The sequence below is a fragment of the Phocoena sinus genome, chromosome 5 (genome assembly GCF_008692025.1).
Source record: "Phocoena sinus isolate mPhoSin1 chromosome 5, mPhoSin1.pri, whole genome shotgun sequence".
Taxonomy (NCBI): Eukaryota; Metazoa; Chordata; class Mammalia; order Artiodactyla; family Phocoenidae; genus Phocoena; species Phocoena sinus.
Window position 1 is genome coordinate 106,291,174 of NC_045767.1, and position 22,423 is coordinate 106,313,596.

General features: G+C 37.4%; 1 protein-coding gene across 1 annotated transcript in view; it reads left to right on the forward strand.

Annotated features, from left to right (window-relative positions):
• Positions 1 to 22,423, forward strand: part of DCHS2 (dachsous cadherin-related 2) — a 295,264-nt gene that overhangs the window by 226,583 nt on the left and 46,258 nt on the right. Inside the window, exon 13 of the mRNA XM_032633646.1 lies at positions 175 to 1,032. Coding sequence (XP_032489537.1) covers positions 175 to 1,032 — 858 coding nt within the window. The remainder of the gene's footprint in view (positions 1 to 174; positions 1,033 to 22,423) is intronic.

Sequence of the window (22,423 nt, forward strand, 5' to 3'; positions counted from 1 at the left end):
ATCAATGCCATTCCACTAGACACAGTTAATTATCATGTACTTACAAAAGTACTTACAAAAGTGCTAGGATGTAATAATCAGGAAATAAATATTTGTTGAATGAATATATATATTCATGGGAAAGGGCTGCTACTTTTTGAATTCAAATGTATTTTGAATTGTTTTCTTTACTAGATGGAAATACTGATGAGTACTTTGCTATTAATGAAACATCAGGAGAACTCTCAATCACTCGTGCTTTGGACCGGGAGCAAGTCAGCAACTTCACCCTAGTCATCTTGTGCTCCGATCTGGGGGATCCACCCCGGAGCTCCATGGTGCAGCTGCAAGTCAGAGTTCTGGATGACAATGACCACAGTCCTTCCTTCTCCAGGCTCCATTACCAGGCCTCTGTGAGAGAGGATGCTCAAGTGGGAACCGTGGTTCTTGTGCTCTCTGCCGTGGACAAGGATGAAGGCCTGAATGGGCAAACTGAGTATTCTCTGGTGGAGGAGGCTTCCGGGGCATTCACCATTGATCCCGTAGCGGGCACATTGAGAACCAGCCACATCCTTGACCGAGAAGCCAGAGCTGAGCATACATTTAAGGCTGTGGCCAGAGACTGTGGTGTCCAGGGCTCAAGAAGCACCACGGTGATCATAAAAATACATGTCACTGATGTTAATGACAATGATCCAGTTTGGGAACAGAACCCCTTTGATATTTTTCTTTCCCCCCAGTCACCTACTAACCAGATGACTGCCATCCTGAGAGCCAGTGACCCAGACTTGGGGCCCAATGGAACTGTCATATTTAGTTTTGCAGAGCCCCAGTCAGTGTTTTCTATTAATGAATACACAGGAGAAATTCAACTTCAGCAAAACCCAGCTTCAGAATATTTTCCTATCTGGCTGCAGTTAAAAGTTGTTGACCAAGGGTTCCCAGCTAGGACAACCACTGGTCTCTTGGTCATTCACATGGAAGAAGAAGATGTAAGGATTTCCTTCAGCCAGCATGTGTATAATGGGATTGTGCCTGAAAATTGTGAGGCAGGTGAGTGTCAACTGTTTTGTACATTGTCCCAGTTTTGGCAAAATGCTTAAAACTAAGGATTATAGAACGAGCGCTATCACGGTTCAGTTATGAATTTTTGAGTCCAGACAATTCTTGATATGCCAACTTTCATTCAAAATTTGTCATTAGAAAAATACACTCAAATACAGTAAAGCATGCACACACACTCCCCTTTAAAGACAGCAAAAGGTAGTAAAAATACTGAAAGATAAATTATTCAAGGCTCATAAAGTTTAACTTAAATTTAAAATCTCAAATAAAAACCCTTTTATTTAAATGTTTATGAATTCTGAACAACTGTACATTTCCTAAAGTACTTTCCTAGAAGTACAATGAAAGGTGAAGTATGTTGTGGTTCAGTGACTGTCATTGTGTCCTTGGGCAGCTGGATGTCTCTGCCTCAGTTTCCTAATCTGCAAATTAAGGATAAGTTTGGTGCCTACCTCATTAGGGTATAAGACTGAATAAGCCAGTTCATATAAAGCACTTAAAACAGTATCTGACTCAGAATCAACATGTAATATATGGGAACTGCTGTTATTATTATACTTCATTTTATATTATACTTCATTTTGGTACAGTCAGCACTGCTTTCAAACAGTGCAGTAATATCTGATCTTCAAAGAATTTGGCACAGATTATACTACTCAGAACAGGCTTCAGTGAATGGTAACTATTTTTCCTCATAATGCTAAAATATTTTTCAGTTATTTCCCTACTCAAATGTACGCCATAGGGCTTCCCTGGTGGCGCAGTGGTTGAGAGTCCGCCTGCCAATGCAGGGGACACGGGTTCGTGCCCCGGTCCGGGAAGATCCCACATGCCGTGGAGCGGCTGGGCCCGTGAGCCGTGGTCACTGAGCCGTCGCGTCCGGAGCCTGTGGTCTGCAACGGGAGAGGCCACAACAGTGAGAGGCCCGCGTACCACCAAAAAAAAAAAAAAAAAAAAAATGTACGCCATAATGGGAAACATAAAAAAAATTAATTTAAATGATCTTTCTAGCCCAAAGCAAAAAAACCCATTTCTATATAGTTGTGGATTGAAAGAAATCCAATCTAAGTAATTATATCTAACTAGAGAGTTGAGAAATAAATCTTCTGAACCTTTCAGCCAGCCAAAGGGCAAAGCACATGGACTCCAGGGCTTGGGAGAGGAGTTTGCCTGCGACAGTTTGATTTGTGCTGTTTGCTTTCTCCAGTCATTTTTTGTTTTTGTTTTGTCATTTTGGATTCAGTTTCACTTTATCCGTACCTACAACAACCACTATTTAAAAGGCAACCTTCATTTTTCTGTAATTGATCTATATATTCCATAGTGAAAATATTTTGTTACACGTTATATTCTTTATGAAAAGAGAATATTCAATTTCATATTGAATGTCAAATTAGGGTTCTTCTCAGTTGCAGATTATTAACCTTTGATCTTCTTTTGAATTATGGTTATCTCATGGGCTGCTTATTTGGAAGGCCTCTTATTGATTCTAAACATAATTAAGGGTAAATTGCAATTAGCTTCATTAAATGAAATAATAGCGAAAATAACTAGAAATGTCCACCCATATACTTAGGTGTGATGAGATTTCTGCGTAAGAGTTAAATGTTAAATAACATGAGATACTCCTTAGAGCTCTGTTTCTGTACCTCTGGAGAGGTATACATCCCAACCCCAGAGCAGAACCTGATAGAAAGGAAAGATGACATTTTCTAAATAATACAGCACAAAATATATGAATCAATCTTGAAATTGATCTGATAAAATCATAGAAATTTTGAGCCCAGCTTTTGTCTGCAATGAACATATAAACATTTTTTTTCCTAAATACCCTTGACCCATGACCTTTCAGTCTCTACTTGAATATTTCAGTGACTGAAAGTTTAGGACAGTGGTTCTTGAACGTGTGTGTGAAACAGACACTCTGTGATGATCCCTGAAGTTTCTGCTTCAGTAGATCTGGGGTCCAGGAACTGCTGTTTTTAACAAACTCTGCAGGTGATTTGGTTGCATGACAATGTTGGAAAACCCTCTCATGTGAAAAGTCATTCCTGCATTAAACCCAGATCTGCCTCTTTTATGTCTGTCCATAAATCTAGTCCTGCCCTCTGGAGCACTCCACTGATCTACACAGTCACTCTTCAGATATTTTATTTGCTCCTTCAACAAAATTTTTATTGAGTATTTTGTGCCAGGTCCTCTTCTACTGGGATATGTTAGTGAGCTAAAAGACAAAGGTGCTTGTCCTTGTGAGGCTTACATTCTATCAGGGGTAAAGAGACAATATCAATGAACGTAATAAATAAATAAAATATAGTGTATGTTAGACGGTGTTAAGAGCTATGGTATAAAGAAGCAGAACAAGGGGTGCTGGGGGAGGCACAAATGCAATTTTAGACAGCAGGTTAGGGCAGGCATCATTGAGCAAGTGACATTTGGGCAAAGACTTAAAGAGAGGAGGTAGCCATTCGTATATTTGGGGGAAGAGCATTTCCGAAAAAAAAAAAAGGAGAAATCCAGTGGGAACCCGCCTGGTTTGCTCAAAGAACAGTAAAGAGAACTGTGTGACTGAAGTAGAGTAAGCAAAGTGAAGAATGGTAAAAAATGAATGTCAGAAGCAAATGGACCAGGCAGGGCCTTGTAGATCACTGGGGGGTCTTTGGCTTTTACTCAAAATAGTTTTCCTGTCTCTAGTTCTTCACTTATTCTTCACATAATGAGATCTCCAACCACGGCTAATGAACATTCTCATCCAATATAAATTCTGCAGAGTAGTAGGCATTAAATAAATTATCACTCAAAAGAATTGGCACAGGACTCATCGTTGTGTCACACTTTTTCACATTAGTAAATGAAATTTCTAAAAATTGAGTAATGTACCTGGCCATTTCCTAATAAAGATATCCCTGGTGGCGCAGTGGTTGAGAGTCCACCTGCCGATGCAGGGGACACGGGTTCGTGCCCCGGTCCAGGAAGATCCCACATGCCGCGGAGCGGCTGTGCCCGTGAGCCGTGGCCGCTGAGCCTGCGCGTCCGGAGCCTGTCGCTCCGCAACAGGAGAGGCCACAAACAGTGAGAAGCCTGCGTAATGCAAAAAAATCACAAACAAACAAACAAAAAGATATCCTTTCTCAAGTCACCCACGATTAATTTGTTTGCAGGATTAAACCTAAATAAAAGTCAATATCTAAAGCACCCCAAAGAAAATATTTCGGTATGACATTAAGTTATAGGTTAGTAAGTATAATAATATTTGTGGTTGAATTCAGAAATGATTTAATAATAACCCTAATAAAAACTGCTGTGGAAGGGGAAATTATTCACCTGTTTTCATCTTTGCAGTGCGCCATTCATTTCTGTGTCCGAGACTCACTCTGTCGGTAGCGGTTGCCTTTACGGGAAGGAAACTACCCCTACTTTGGTCTATTTCCCATCACTTAACCTTCTGTCTACCCCCAGCCGTAACAGTTGGGAGTAATCAATGTGGCAAAGAGTAACCTGGTCTGAGATAAAAAATTAAACTAGGGCAGAAGACAGTGAAGACTAAATTACTTTCTTACCTCTGAAGGTGGGCCTCCTGTTTCAGTTCATTCAGAAAAGCTAAAGAATACATGGGCAGAAGCCTCTATTCTGCTATCACATCATTGTGTTTTCTTTGACCTCTGATTAGAGTTGTCCTTCTTAGTCCTCTTGTATTTAGAATTACTGAACTAAATTTGACTTCTACCTTTTTAATAGAACTTAACACTCTTAAAATTTGTTTATTAAATCTTACACATAAGCAAGGTTAATACCTGGCAGTAATACAGCATATGGTACCCATAAATATCCAGGTAGGTGTACTTTTCAAGACATCAGAAGCAATGGGTTGGGACCTTGCTTTGAAGAGTAGCTATGACATGTGAAGGGCATGGAGGCTAAGGGGAGAGTAACCTAAAAGCCGCAGCATATGACAGGAAGGAGAACTAGAGGAGGAAAGGATGGTGGTTAAGAAGGCTGTTGAATCTGATTAGATTCAGCTAACCTACACCAGGGTCGTCAGGTTTCCCTAGGCCCCAGTGAACAACGACAACAAAGTGTGTAACGTACTGATTGACATATGCCCCAAATATTTCAAGCTGGCCAAAGCTTTGCCTGGAGCATGAATTTCGTACATATTGCCAGATCATATCATGGACACCAGAAGGTGATTTTTTTAAAATTTGGATTCCAGTGGTTTTAAGAGATTGTAAACCCATTGATCAGTGTTAAATGGCCTTGATATACATTATTTAATAGCATTTTATAACTTCCAGAATTATTTCTGTCCCAAATACATCTACAATTTTAATCTTTATTTTCAAAGGAAACATATGTGCCTATTGGAAGCTCACATCATCTGTGGCTCACTCAAGCATCCCATCCGGCAGGCACCGCCTGACATCCCGAGTGAATTACGTTCTGTATCATCATAAATCCTATTACCCTAAACTGCTTTTAACATTTAGATTTTTTTAAAGAAAATAAAACGTTAAAATAAATAACTCTAATGTATTTATATTTGTTTAACATTTCTTTCTTGGAAAGCCCACACGTTTGAGTTTTGATTGACATTATTTTCATCTATTAACAACATTAAACTTAACACTTCAATTGTTTAAAACAGTACATAGTTCAATAATAGATTTATATATATATATACACATACGTATATATAATTTTCATTAAACTTAACACTTCAATTGTTTAAAACAGTACATAGTTCAAAAATAGATTTATATATATATATACATACGTATATATAATTTTTTATAGTTTATAGCATTTTAGAAGAAACCCTTCAGTAGGTAAGGTCTCTTTAAGTCATGAAATGTTCATTTATTCACAGAAAGAGTCATTTCAGAACGTGCCAGTTGCCTGTAAGGGAGAGGCTGGCCATACAGCAAGGTGACAAGAAAAGCTGAAGCCCAAATGATTCCCCGCTCTTTACTCTTACCACTTGCTGTTCCTTTTTTACCCACATGAGACGAAATATAACCATTCTGAATCTTTTTGAAGTGAAATATAAACCACTTGGTTGTCTGTTACATTCCAATCCATTAAACCATTTAAATGAACCTTCTAGAAGCCAGCTTTTATTTCTTCTTTTCCACTTCCGGAGCTTTGTTTATACCAATGAGGGTGAATCAGCAACCATAGTCCCCAATGTGGACTTTTCACAACTTCATGCATTTTTAATAATTACTAGAGAGGAAACATTGAAATTATGAATTGCCTGATTAAAAATGGAATAGTCAGACATTAAAAGACTTGAGATAAAATGAAAACATGATGATGATACAGGAGTGCATTCTAACTAGTAAAATATATTTACTATTGTCTCATAAACAAATTAGATCTTGATATTTTGGAGGAAAACCTTTCTTCTGGCCCTTTGGCAATTGTTCCAGAATTCTGGCTCCTACTGTCAGTAAGGTGGGGTGCATGTACGTGGAGTATGGACATTGCGATAGGACTTAATGTAGCTGAGTGAGTCTCTACTGCTCTCCTGCCCAGGATGGGCAAGTTCTCTTTCTCCTTCTAGAGAGTGGAAATAATAACAACTGACTCACAGAGAAACCGTAAGGATCAAGTGAAGTCATGTGAGGGTACTAGTCACAGTTTTCATTGTTATTGTTACCTTCTTTCTGTCCCAAATCCTTGATTGAATTCTATAAAGTTAGTTGGCTATACATTCACACCAGAGTAACCAGTTGTTACTTAGCAGTTATTTAACAGCAATGAAATATTTGCAGTTTCTAAATCCCTACCACTCTTTTCTGTTCCACCTGGTCCCCAAACCAGGCAAGAACTGTACTTTCCAAGGTGATAGAGTTCCCATAATTTTGGAAGTGCTGTCTCTATGTCATCCACGGCTTTGGAACAGGGCCCAACGTATAACTTATGATAATGAAAAGAGGGAAGCAAATAGTATCTATCATTCCTATTCCATTCTTTAAGGCCAGTCTCCTGTTTGGAATGAAATTCACTGGAATCAGTGCCATCTAACTAGCTATTGTCAAACAGTGTCAAATTCCATCACCTTACCTATGATTCTAAGATAGCTATGGAGCAGACAGAAGGAGAAAGGCCTTACAAGGTCAAATCCTCTCAGAAGAAGATGAACATCTCACAAGGAATTTTTCATTTTTCTAAATTAACCCCAGTCCCACATCTGAGCCTCAGTCACCTGGCTCAAGGCCTCATCTTAACAAACCAGGGAGTTCTTCCCCTGAGGTTAGGGGTTACTAACTGTTAGGAAGGAGACTGATACATAAGCGAGAGTGCCGTTCCTTTATTTACAGAAGAACTATGATTGCCATGTGGATTATAGTAGTCATGTCAGGATGACCAGCTCTCTCTTTGTAGGAAAAAGGACACAGGAACCCAAACTGTACTCAGAAGGTTGCTTGTTAATCCTAAATAGTTCAAGCAGGATGTGATTCAAGTGTTGAATGTCATCAGCCTGTGTTACCCTTTCTTCAGAAAGAACTCATGCAGCACTGCCAAGTAGAATTTTGTGATGCCTTCATGACTGTCTGGCCTTCCGTTGCTCATTAACTTGCTTTTTATTTTTTTACTTTAAAATTTTTTTATTTTATATTGGAGTAGATTTGATTTACAATGTTGTGTTAGTTTCAGGTGTACAGCGAAGTGATTCAGTTATACCTATACATATATCTATTCTTTTTCAAATTCTTTTCCCATTTAGGTTATTACAGAATATTGAGCAGAGTTCCCTGTGCTATACAGTAGGTCCTTGTTGGTTATCTATTTTAAATATAGTAGTTTGTATATGTTAAACCCAAACTCTTAATTTATCTCCCTCCCCACCTTTTCCCTTGGGTAACCACAAGTTTGTTTTCTAAGTCTGTGAGTCTGTTTTGTTAAATAAGTTCATTTGTGTCATTTTTGCTCATTGACTTCCTTTTGGCCACACATACCTTCTTTTGGTATCTTAACACTTCCATCAAGCCTTCTGCCATGGGAACGATTCTGTTTTTTCAGGTGATTTTGCATAACTCTCTTCTGAACCATTATATTTTGTTTAGCGATGTAACAGAGTTAATGTTTTTTAACAACTACTTTTTAAAGACTGTTTAGGTACACAGTAAAATTGAGGGGAAGATACAGAGATTTCTCATGTACCCCTTGCCCCAGTACATGCATTCCTTCCCTCATTATCAGCATCCTTCCCAGAGTGGCACACTTGTTAAAATCAGTGAACCTACACTGATACATCATAATGACCCAAAGTCTATAGTTTACATTAGGGTTCAACCTTGTCGTTTTACATTCTATGGGTTTGGACAAATGTATAATGACATGTATCCACCATTATAGTATCATACAGAGTAGTTTCACTGCCCTAAAAAAAAACATGCTCTGTCTGTTCATCCTTTCCCCCATACCTCCAGCCCCAAACCCAGACAACCACTGATCTTGTTATTGTGTCCATAATGTTGCCTTTTGCAGAATGTCACATAGTTGAAATCATACAGTATGTAGCCTATTAAAATTAGCTTCTTTTACTTAGTAATATGCACATAAGTTTCTTCCATGTCTTTTCACTGCTTGATAGCTCATTTCTTTTCAGCACTGAATAATATTCCATTGTCTAGATATTGCAGTTTATTTATCTATTCATCTACTGAAGGACATCTTGGTAGCTTCCAAGTTTTGACAATTACGAATAAAATTGCTACAGAAACCAATGTACAGGTTTTTGTATAGACATAAATTTCCCACTCCTTTGGGTAAATTCCAAGGAGTTTGATTCCTGGGTCTTATGGTTAGAGTATGTCTAGTTTTGTGAGAAAATGCCAAACTGTCTTCCAAAGTGGCTGTACCATTTTGATTTCCCACAGCAATGAATGAGAGTTCCTGTTGCTCCACATCCTTGCCAGCATATGGTGCTTTCAGTGTTGTATATTTTGGCCATTCTAATAGATGTGTGGTTGTATCTCATTTTAATTTGCATTTCCCTGATGACATATGATAGGGAGCATCTTTTCATATGCTTACTTTCCATCTGTATATCTCCATTGTTGAGTGTCTTTTAAGGTCTTTTGTCCATTTTTAATCAGGTTGTTTGTTTTCTTATTGTTGGCTTTTAAGAGTTCTTTGTATATTCTAGATAGCAGGCTTTTATCAGATATGTCTTTTGCAAATATTTTCTCCCAGAATATGTTTTGTCTTTTAATTCTCTTGGCATTGTCTTTTGCAGAGCAGAAAATTTTAATTTTAATAAAGACCAACGTATTAATTCTATCTTTCAGGGATCCTGCCTTTAGTGTGGTATCTAAAGAGTTATCCCCAAACCGAGTCACCTAGGTTTCCTCCAGTGTCTAGGAGTTTCTTATTTTAACATTTTAAATTTAGGTCTGTAACCCATGTTGAGTTAATTTTTTAAAGGATGGAAGGTCTGTGTACAGATTCTTTTTTTTTTTTTTTTTTGGCATGTGGAAGCCTAGGTGTTCTACCACCATTTATTGAAAAGACTCTCCATTGTATTGCCTTTGCTCCTTTGTCAAAGATCAATTGACTGTATTTACATGGGTCTATTTTGGGCTCTCTATTCGCTTCTATTGGTCTATTTGTCTGTTCTTTCACTAATACCACACTATCTTGATTACTGTAGCTTTATAGTCTTAAAGCTGAGTAGTGTCATTCATCTAACTCTGTTCTTGTCCTGAGGGTTAATATTTTTGAACCATATTTGTATTGCCTGTCTGGGGGTAAGACCTTCCACCTATTCTGCAAGAGACATCCACTTGTTCTGGATACATTAGGATAGTTACAGCAAAAATGCAAAGAGAGAATATTCTGCCTTTGACAAGCAAAATGGGTGGTCCTTAGTATAAACAAAGCTGGGTCCTGAAGAAATCTGCCACATGGAAGGAAAGGAAAACCCATTCCATCTACTTGCTGGGGAATGCAGGAAGGCCAATGAGAAAAGATGTAGGAAACAAGTGGTCAGCCACAAGCATCCCGGCCCCCCTTCCCCAAAGCTGTCATCCTGGAGGGAGCCAGTGAGACAGCCTAGGAAAAGCTAAAAGCAGAGGACACTTTGGAACTCTGGGAGGACAATGCCTCACAGGGTAGATTTTTTCTAACATGAGTTAGTGGGAGCAGACTAAAATGGGCAATGTGTTTAGGTAAAAAGAAGGCACAAGTGAGTGTTCCATTCCTGTTTGGCTCTTGCAAGGCCTAGAAGACCCCCCATAGTCCCAGCATTCCCACTGTGGACACAGATTAATGCATAGTACAGGCCAGCTGACTGCCATGAGGACCATGGCTGCAAGTGATGAGATGAGCCCCTCCCCAAATCTGTTGGGTAGACAGCTGAAACGCAGGGTTACATAACATGCCAAGTATCAAAAAACTACATCAAAAACAGCTGCAGTGGGGCCAGGCTAGTAGGGTAGAGTTCTGAGCCTGTACATGTTGACATGAAAGATGAGATTCACTGCCTGAAGACAAATTCTAAAAGCCAGTGGACAGCACACAAAGATCCCACCTCATCACTGCCAGTCTCCCCCGAGCAGTGTCATCTTACAGAGCGGCAGCAATGCAACAGGGAGGGAGCCTCAAAGACTGAGCATGCATCCCAAAGCTGCTAAGTTACCTGAAAGTACTGTTTCAGGGGAACAGACTGAGATGACATTAATAACATGTTAAGATGGCCATTTTTCTCTGTTGTCCATTAGGGTGGGGCTCCTAAAGAATATTAGACCCATCATAAGAAATATAGAAATTATTTTTTCTTTGCACATCTAAGTTGTACTGTGTAAAACTGAACTCTGCTTCATTCATTTTAAGTTCTTAAAGAGCACTCTTATCTCTGTTCTTGAGGATGCCAGATAAATGGTGACTGTATACACAATGTTGTGTGCTCAGTACTCATTTTTTTAAAGGTATAGGAAACGGGTGGTCATCCTTGTAAAGACCTTTGAACATCTCTTTCACCTCTTCTCTTACAAGATAGTTTTGATGACCAAATAAGCATTTTGTAATCTCCAAAACATTTTATTTCATTGCTACCAACAGTTATAAGTGTAAGACATGGAGATGAAAGTACAGCCCGGAGTAGCTGGGAGAAGCTTCCCACTATGAACAGAACCAGAAAAGAGCTTGCTTCTAGTAGGTGTTCACCAAATTCTTATTGAACTCATTTCACCATTTAACAGTTATACTTCTAAGAAAACAAAATGGATATGCTCAAATGAGAATAAAACCAGGCCAAGGAAAAAAAAAAGATGAGGAAGACACTTAGTTCTGGGCAGGGGAAGTGGTCCACACAAAGGCATGGGGACTCAGGAGCATGTGGTGAGTTTACCATCCTGTGCAGCAAATCATCTGGAACAGCTAGACAGAGGCTCTCATGAGATTTCCAATGATGAGCTGGACCAGAGAGACACTGATGGCCTTTCAGTTATCAAAAGAGTGACAAAATAAACTTTCATATTGTAAAAAACTCACTTTGGAGGCCTTGTGAAGAAGAGTGCCTTGGGAAAGAGAGATGAGTTAGAAGGGTACTGTATAACCCACATGGTGAATGACCAGGGCCCAAGTAAAACTGCGGTGGTGGGGGAAGACAGGAGGGAAGGTGGTCTCTGTGTTTCCAAGACAGCCGCGGTGGGACCTCTTGATTATTTAGACCCAGGGTTCTCAACCCTGGCTTCATGTAGATACACCTGGGGAGCTTTTAAAAATTACTGATACCTGGACATCAACTCCCCCAACCCCCAAACCAATTAAATGAGAATCTTTGAAGATAGAACAGAACTTGTGAATTGGTAGAAGCTCCCATGTAATTATGTGTGCAAGTCAGGGGTAAAGGTAGATAGAGAGAGGGCTGAGAAGAAATCCAAAGTAATGCCAGTATCTTACAGGAGTTGGAGATGCAGTGCATCTACAGAAGAGATTGAGATGGAGAGGCCGAGGCACTGCTGACCATTCCTGGGAGGATGGTGTTAGAGAAACAGGAAGGTGGCACATTCCAGAAGCAGGGAGTGGTTAACCATATCTAATTTGCAGCTGAGGTTTGGGAAGATAAGGACTGAAAAGTGGCTGTTAGCTCAATTGGAGGCCTGTCCCCAGAGCAGAACTGAATGAGGTGGTGGGGCTACCACCCACTGGGAGTGGGGCTACGGCGCTCACAGAACCTTTCCACGGTGGAGCTGGGAAGAGTGTTACCTGAGATGGTCTGAAGATACCATCTTGGCATAGGGAAGTAAGAACATGATAGAAAGGAAGGCATGTCTGAAAAGGTAAGTCCGTGCATCAAATATAAAAGGATAAGAGAATGACACAATTAGCAAAATGAAGGGCTGGAAGAGTTCAGGAAGGAAATTCTGAGGAGTAGGTTTGAAACTCTGTTGAAATTGTTCAGGATGTGGCAAAGAATAAAGACAAGTAGCCGAGACATCCTAAGTGAACAAGAGTCGGCCGTGGCTGTTTACAAGAATCGTGTGCAGCCAAACAGACTTCAGCAGCTTTGGAGAGGATTGTGAACCTTGGAGAGCACCAAGTTGCTAGAACTTAATATTTTTAGAAACCAGAGTATAGAGGAGTGCAGAGTGAAGTGGAGATGGGGAATTCAGTCACTTTTGACAAGGCTGGGCCATGAAGGGACAGAAAGGAATGTTGCAATAGCTTTAAGAACCCTGAAGATCAGAGGGCTATTTTATTTTGTTTTTGAAAGCTGAAAGAGTTTTAGACATTGGTGATTTACTGCACTTTAAAGTCTAGAAAGAATTTTCGTTTACATGTAAGTCAGAAACAACAAAGCACTTAGAAATATCAGAATCTCCATTCATTGCTTTCTGGTCTCAGTCGGTACCTGTCATTTGTGGAGGCTGACCCCACTTTCAGATTATTTTGAGGGCAGCAGTCCAGTCTCCCTGAAGAGCTGCTGTGGCAATCAAATGGACTCGTTAAAATTAACCTCATAAAAGGCATTTCTTATAATCTAAGTGAAACATTTTTAAGATTTTGGGAGCCACATTTTATTTGTTTCTTGAAATAATTGGAAATGTGCTATCTCATAACCAAAGTTGATCACTCATATAAAAAATTGTGTAACCTTTCTTTCTGGACATGTGCAGGCTCTGGATTCTGACTGACTTTTGGGTTCCAGGAGCTGAACGGAGAATAAGGATGGGTCTTAAAAGTGCAGGGAATATTAAGTCTGATTATCAACCTGGGGATGCAGCCTAGACAGGGAATGGCTGGAAAATGAGGGGAGATCAGCAGCAGCCGGTCCACAGGCAAGATCTGGAGTCTGACCCAACATCGAAGCAACAGTGAAAATTCTCAAGCTCATGTTTTGAATCTTCCTGTTTTAGTTTTCTGTAAATTACAAAATTGGAGAGGAAGTAGGGGCCTCCAGGAATCATTTTAGCACTGCGTTTCTCAAGGTTGTTATGAGTGCATTTTAAAATGATTAAATGAAGCCATTTACAGTTACACTGTAAATTACAGTGATTACAGTAATTTACATTAAAAAATATATTTCAGACTGTTTACTTCTCATTGCATGTATTAATTCTATATTGGTTTTCTTCCTCATGTGTCTTTCTCTAAAGTACATGAAAAGTCAAGAAGCACTTTTTATGACTTCCTCTATTATTTCCTTAGGTGTTCGCAAAACCAAATGTGTTCAAGATTGCATGTCTTTTACATTTTAAAACATAGTTTTCATCTGTTCACAAATTTTGGAAAATTACTCATTTTGAGCATTTTCCATGCTTTGTCTCATCACAGGGGTAGAATTTTTGGAAAGCCCTATGTTCAGTCATTTTTTGATGATGAGAAGGTGGGAAGGAAAAAAATCAACTCTTCTTTTTTTTTTTTTTTTTTGGCTGTAGCAAGAAACACATAAAATTTATCATTTTTAAGTGCACAGTACAGTAGTGTTAACAGTATGTATATCATTGTGCAGTGGATTTCTCCAACTTTTTCATCTTTCAAAACTGAAACTCTACACTCATGAACAACTCTTTCCTCTCCCTCCACTCCAAGCAAGCACCATTCTACTTTTTGCTTCTAAGGGTTTGACTATTTTAGATAATTTATATAAATGGAGACATGCAGTATTTGTCTTTTTGTGGCTGGCTAATTCACATAATATCCATCAATGTTGTGCCATAAGACAGGATTTCCTTCTTTTTTAAGGTTGAGTACTATACCATTGTATGTTTATACCACATTTCTTTATCCATTTATCCACTTAAGGACATTTAGTTTGTTTCTACTTCTTGGTTCTTGTAAATAATGTTACAGTGAACATGGATGTGCAGATAAGTTTTTAAGATCCTGTTTTCAGTTCTTTGGATATATACCCAGAAGTAGGATTGCTGGATCATATGGTCGTTCTAATTTTGATTTTTAGAGCATCATCCACACTGTGTTCTATAGTGGCTATACCATCTTACATTCCCACCAACAGTGTACAAGGGTTCCAGTTTCTCCTTACCTTTATTGACACTTGGTATTTTCTTTTTCTGTTTGTTTTTTTTGATAGCAGGCATCCTAACTGGTGTGAAGTGACATCTCACTGTGGTTTTGATTTGTATTTCCTTGGTGATTAGTGATGTTGAGCATCTTTTCATGTACCAGTGGGCCATTTGTATATCTTCTTTGAAAAAATGTCTATACAAGCCCTTTGTTCATTCCATTTTTCAATTGGTTTTGTTTTCTGTTGAGTTGTAGGAGTTCCTTATATATTTTGGAGATTAACCCCTTATCAGATATATAATTTGCAAATATTTTCTCCCATTACATAGATTGCTTTTCACTCTGTTGATTATTTCCTTTGCTGCATAGAAGCTTTTTATTTTGATGTAGTCCTATTCATCTATTTTTGCTTTTGTTGCCTGTATTTTTGCTCTCATATCCAAGAAATTATTGCCAAATCCAATGTCATGAAGTTTTACCCCTATGTTTTCTTCTAGGAAATTTAAATTCATTTGTAGTTAATTTTTTAATTATGGTATAAGATATTCAAATACATTTATTTTGCAGTTATCTAGTTTTCTTAACACCATTTGTTAAACAGACTATCCTTTCTCTATTGTGTAGCCTTGGCATCCTTGTCAAAGATCATTTTAAAATATATGTGAAAGTTTATTTATGGCATCTCTATTCTGTTCCATTGGTCTGTATACCTCTCTGTATGTCAGTACCATACTGTTTTGATTACTGTAGCTTTGTAATGTGTTTTTAACTCAGGAATGTGAGAACTCCAGCTTTGCTTTTCTTTCTCAAGATTGTTTTGGCTATCCAGAATACTTTGAGATTTCATAAGAATTTTAAGGTTTTTTTCTATCTCTGCAAAAAATGCCATTGGGATTTTGATAGGAATTGTGTTGATTCTGTAGAGTGTTTTGAGTAGTATGAACATTTTAACAATATTAAGTCTTCTACTCCATGAACACAGAATGTATCTCCATGTATTTGGGTTGTCTTTCATTACTTTTAACAATGTTTTGTACTTTTTAGTGTATAAGACATTCACCTCCTTGGGTACGTTTATTACTAATTATGTTTTGATGCTATTAATTGGAATTGTTTCCCTAATTTCTTTTGTTCGATTATACATGGTTAGTGCATAGAAATGCAACTGATTTTTTGTGGAATGGTTAAGATTTTCTACATATAAGACCATGTCATCGTGTCATGAGAACAGAGATAATTTTACTTCTTTTTTGATTTAGATGCCTTTAATTTCAAAACCTAATTTCCCTGACTAGGATTTCCAGTACTATATCACATAGAAGTGGCAAGAGTGGATATCATTGCCTTGTTCCTGAGCTTAGTAGAGAAGCTTTCTGTTTTTCACCATTGAGCAGGATGTTTGTTACCTGTAGGGTTTTTTTATATGTGACCTTTATTATTTTGTGGTAACTTCCTTATAATACTTCTAGTTTATTGAGTGTGTTTATCCTGAGAGATTGTTGAATTTTGCCAAATACTTTTTCTGCATGTATTGTGCTTTCTTATCCTTTGTTCTATTAATGTGGTGTATCACAGTGATTGATTTTCATATGTTGAACAATGATTGCATCCCAGGGATGAGTCTCAATTGGTTATGGCACCTGATCATTTTAATATGCTGTTTAACTCAGTTTGCTAATACTTTGTTGAGGATCTTTGTATCTATATTCACCAGGGTTATTGGTGTGTAGTTTTCTTTTCTTGCAGTGCCTCAGTCTGATTTTGGTATCAGAGTAATGCTGGCCTCACAAAATAAGTTTGGAAGTGTTCTATCCTCTTTAATTTTATTGGAAGAGTTTGAGAAGAACTGGTGTTAATTCTTCTTTATGTGTTTGGTAGAATTCACCAGTGAAGCCATCTGTTCCTCTTTATTGGGAGGTTTTTGATTACTGATTCTATCTCCTAACTAGTTACAGATCTGTTCAGATTTTTTCTTTCTTCATGATTTGATTTTGGTAGGGTGTATGTTTCTATAAATGTATCCATTTCTTCAAGGTTATCTAGTTTGTTGGTGTATAATTGTTCATAGTAGTCTCTTATGATACTTTTTATTTCTATGGCATAAGTTGTAATGTGTCCCCTTTCACATTTCTGATTTTTCTTATTTGAGGCTTCTCACTTCTTTTTTCTTTTCTAGCTAAGGAATTGTCAATTTTACTGATCTTTTTAAAAATATTTTTATTGATTTTTAATTGTTTTTATACTTTTTATTTATTTCTACTCTAATCTTTATTTTTTATTCCTTCCTTTGTTTTCAGTTTGTTCCTCTTTTTCTAGATCCTTGAGGTATAAAGCTATGTTGTTGATTTGCAATCTTTCTTCTTTTTTAATGTAGGCAGTTACTGCTATAAAATTCCCTCTTAGTACTGCTTTTGCTACATCTCATGTTTTGATATGTTGTGTTTTTGTTTCATTTGTCTCAAGATATTATCTAATTTTCCTTTAGGTTTCTTCTTTGACCTGTTAGTTGTTAAAGAGCATGTTCTTTAATCCCCATGTATTTGTAAATTTTCTAGTTTTTCTTTGTTGTTTATTTCTAGTTTCATTCCATCATAGTCAGAAAAGATAGTTGGTATAATCTTCTCAAGTTTGTCCAGATTCTGTGGCCTAACATATGATATGCCCTGGAGAATGTTCCATGTGCTCTTGAGGATACACTTGGGAATGTTCAATACACATGAGAATGTGCATTCTGCTACTGTTGGGTTAAGTCTTCTGTGTATGTCTCTTAGGTCCAGTTAGTCTATAATGTTGTTCAAGTCCTCTGCTTCCTTATTGACCTTTTGTTTGGTTGATATATCCATTATTGAAAGTGGGGAATTGAAATATCCTACTATTATTGTGTTACTATCTATGTCTCCCTTCAATTCTGTCAATGTTTGCTTCATATGTTCAGGTGCTCTACTGTTAGGTGCACATATACTTAAAATTGCTACATCTTCTTGGTGAATAGACCTTTTTTAATATAATGTCTTTCTTTGTCTCATGGCAGTCTTTGACTTAAACTCTATTTGGTTTGATATAAGTACAGCCATCCCTGTCGTCTTTGGGGTACCATTTGCATGGAATATCTTTCTCCATCCTTTCACTTTCAGCCTATGGGTGTCCTTATACCTAAAATGAGTACCTTCTAGACAGTATGTAGTTGGAGTTTGTGGGTTATTTTTAATCCATTCAGCCACTGTGTTTTTAAATTGGGGACTTTTATCCATTTATGTTTAAAGTAATTATGATTGGGAGGGACTTAGTATTGACATTTTAAAATTGTTTTCTGTATGCTTTGTAGTTACTTTGTCCCTCTTTTGTTCTCTTGCTGCCTTCCTTTGTATTTCACTGATATTTTGAAGTGTCAAGCTTTGAGTTCCTTCTTATTTCCTTTTGTGTTTCTTCTATAGGTGTTTTCTTTGTGGTTACCATGGGGATTACATAAAACATCTTCTAGTTTTAGCAATCCACTTTAAACTGATAACAACTTAACTTTAATCATATACAAAAACTCTTCTCCTTTACTTCTCCCTCCCACTTTATGATATCAATTTCACAAGTTATATCTTTTTATATGTTGGTCCATTAACATAGTTTTCTACTTAAAGTTATATTTAATGTTTTTATCTTTTAAATTTTATACCAGAATTAAAAGTGATTTATGTACCACCACTACAGTGTTACAGGATTTGGTATTTGTCTGTAGATTTACCTTAACCAAAGAACTTTGTATTTTTGTATGCTTTCACATTGCTATCTAGACTCCTTTTATTTCAACTTGAAGGACTTCCTCCAGCATTTCTTCTGAGGCAGATCTAGTGGTGATGAACTCTCTGAGCTTTTGTTTATTGGAGGTCTTTATTTCTTCTTCATTTTTGAAGGACAGTTTTGTTAGATATAATATTCTTGGTGACAATTTTTTCTTTCAGCACTTTGAATAAATCATCCCACTCCCTTTTGGCCTGGAGTTTTCAAAAAGACTTTTTGGACCATCTACTGTAGTTGTTAGACTATATCTCTATTGGGGACTAGATCTAAGGTTTTCTATTCAGTCATCTTGCTGATGTGACTCCCACTTTTTTTTCTTAAATGATTGAAATATGTTCAAGTGTTTCAGTGGCTGGACATTTAAGATATAATAGATATTTCAAAAGTCATCCAAATGTTTAAAAAAATCTTTCTCAAGTCAGTCATCTATAAGAAAATGCTTACATTGCTTAGAAATAACAAAAGTAAAACTCTAGAATTATTTACTCAGGACAACTCTAAATAAAAGTTCTCATAATTATTTTACCTAAATATATCCACAAATATTGATTTTTATACTCCCACTGTGTTTATTCTTATATAATTCTGTCTTTAAATGTTGCTGTAGGTGGTGGTAGTGTTTTAACAGTATTTTTGTAAAGAAGAAAAGAACAAGAACGTTAACTGTGTTATACTTTTCTTATGCAATGTTAGACTTAAAATGAAATTCATAAACTCCTGAAAATGTAAAAGGTAAATGCTTCTATATATTTCACTCACCTCATGGAAATTGAAGGTACAGTATTTTTTTTAACATCTTTATTGGAGAATAATTGCTTTACAATGGTATGTTAGTTTCTGCTTAATCAACTATACATATACATATATCCCCATATCTCCTTCCTCTTGCATCTCCATCCCACCCTCCCTATCCCACCCCTCTCCGTGGACACAAATCACTGAGCTGATCTCCCTGTGCTATGCAGCTGCTTCCCACTAGCTATCCATTTACATTTGGTAGTATGTATAAGTCCATGCCACTCTCTCACTTCGCCCAGCTTCCCCTTCCCCTTCCCCATGTCCTCAAGTCCATTCTCTACATCTGCATCTTTATTCCTGTCCCGACCCTAAGTTCTTCAGAACCATTTTTTTTTTCTTCTTTTAGATTCCATATATGTGGGTTAGCATATGGTATTTGTTTTTCTCTTTCTGACTTCACTCTGTATGACAGACTCTAGGTCCATCCACCTCATTACAAATAACTCAATTTTGTTTCTTTTTATGGTTGAGTGAGTAATATTCCATTATATATATGTGCCACATCTTCTTTATCCATTCATCTGTTGATGGACACTTAGGTTGCTTCCATGTCCTGGCTATTGTAAATAGAGCTGCAATGAACATTGTGGTACATGACTCTTTTTTATTTTTATTTTTATTTTTTTTGCGGTACGCGGGCCTCTCACTGTTGTGGCCTCTCCCATTGCGGAGCACAGGCTCCGGACGCATAGGCTCAGCAGCCATGGCTCATTGGCCCCGCCGCTCCGTGGCATGTGGGATCCTCCCAGACCGGGGCACAAACCCACGTTCCTTGCAACGGCAGGTGGACTCTCAACCACTGCACCACCAGGGAAGCCCACATGACTCTTTTTGAATTATGGTTTTCTCAGGGTATATGCCCAGTAGTGGGATTGCTGGGTCGTATGGTGGCTCTATTTTTAGTTTTTTAAGTAAACTTCACGCTGTTCTCCATAGTCTCCATAGTGGCTGTATCAATTTACACTCCCACCAACAGTGCAATAAGATTCCCTTTTCTCCACACCCTCTCCAGCATTTATTGTTTATAGATTTTTTGATGATGGCCATTCTGACTGGCATGAGGTGATACGTCATTGTAATTTTGATTTGCATTTCTCTAATGATTAGTGATGTTGAGCATTCTTTCATGTGTTTGTTGGCAATCTGTGTATCTTCTTTGGAGAAATGTCTATTTAGGTCTTCTGCCCATTTTTGGATTGGGTTGTTTGTTTGGTATTGAGCTGCATGAGCTGCTTTTAAATTTTGGAGATTAATCCTTTCTCAGTTGCTTCATTTGCAAATATTTTCTCCCATTATGAGGGTTGTCTTTTCATTTTGTTTATAGTTTGCTGTGCAAAAGCTTTTAAGTTTCATTAGGTCCCATATGTTTATTTTTGTTTATTTCCATTTCTCTAGGAGGTAGGTCAAAAAGGATCTTGCTGTGATTTATGTTATAGAGTATTCTGCCTATGTTTTCCCCTAAGAGTTTTATAGTGTCTGGCCTTATGTTTAGGTCTTTAATCCATTTTGAGTTTATTTTTGTGTATGGTGTTAGGGAGTGTTCTAATTTCATTCTTTTACATGTAGCTGTTCAGTTTTCCCACCATTACTTACTGAGGAGACTGTCTTTTCTCCATTGTATATTCTTTCCCCCTTTATCAAACATAAGGTGACCATATGTGCATGGGTTTATCTCTGGGCTTTCTATCCTGTTCCATTGATCTATATTTCTGCTTTTGTGCCAGTACCATACTGTCTTGATTACTGTAGCTTTGTAGTATAGTCTGAAGTGCGGAAACCTGATTCCTCCAGCTCCGTTTTTGTTTCTCAAGATTGCTTTGGCTATTTGGGGTCTTTTGTGTTTCCATACAAATTGTGAGATTTTTTGTTCTAGTTCTGTGAAAAATGTCAGTGGTATTTTGATAGGGATTTCATTGAATCTGTAGATTGCTTTGGGTAATAGAGTCATTTTCACAATGTTGATTCTTCCAATCCAAGAACATGGTATATCTCTCCATCTGTTTGTATCGTCTTTAATTTCTTTCATCAGTGTCTAATAGTTTTCTATATACAGTTCTTTTGTCTCCTTAGGTAGGTTTAGTCCTAGGTATTTTATTCTTTGTGTTGCAATGGTAAATGTGAGTGTTTCCTTAATTTCTCTTTCATATTTTTCATCATTAGTGTATAGGAATGCAAGAGATTTCTGTGCATTAATTTTGCATCCTGCTACTTTACCAAATTCATTGGTTAGCTCTAGTTGTTTTCTGGTAACATCTTTAGGATTCTCTATGTATAGTGTCATGTCATCTGCAAACAGTGACAGTTTTACTTCTTCTCTTCTGATTTGGATTCCTTTTATTTCTTTTTCTTCTCTGATTGCTGTGGCTAAAACTTTCCTAACTATGTTGAATAATAGTGGTGAGAGTGGGCCACCTTGTCTTGTTCCTGATTTTATTGGAAATGGTTTCAGTTTTTCGCCATTGAGGACAGTGTTGGCTGTGGTTTTGTCATATGTGGCCTTTATTATGTTGAGGTAAGTTCACTCTATGCCTACTTTCTGGAGGGTTTTTATCATAAATGGGTGTTGAATTTTGTCAAAAGCTTTTTCTGCATCTATTAAGATGATCATATGTTTTTTATCCCTCAGTTTGTTAATATGGTGTATCACATTAATTGATTTGCATATATTGAAGAATCCTTGCATTTCTGAGATAAACCCCACTTGATCATGGTGTATAATCCTTTTAATGTGCTGTTGGATTCTGTTTGCTAGTATTTTGTTGGGGATTTTTGTATCTATGTTCATCAGTGGTATTGGCCTGTAGTTTTCTTTCTTTGTGACATCTTTGTCTGGTTTTGTTATCAGGGTGATGGTGGTTTTGTAGAATGAGTTTGGGAGTATTCTTCCCACTGCTATATTTTGGAAGAGTTTGAGATGTATAGGTGTTAGCTCTTCTCTAAATGTTTGATAGAATTCGCCTGTGAAGCCATCTGGTCCTGGGCTTTTGTTTGTCGGAAGGTTCAGTATTGGTTTTTATGTTTTACCATTTTTACCTTGATGTGAAATGAGCAGTAATTGTAAGTTTTATCCAGATGCCCAGAGGCAGACTTTTACTTAAAATGTGTACAATAAGGCAAGACCTAGAAGAATTCCTGACCCTTTAGTTATTTCCTATTTTTTCAGGCAATCTCAGATTTAATCTTTGCTGACCTCAGCTTCTAATTTGTAGTATTTTCATTGAATGATATTTTTTGTGTGCTACTGTTCCATTTGATATTATGAATATTTTAGTTGCAATAAAAATAGGATTGTTTCTTTCATGAGAGAGGC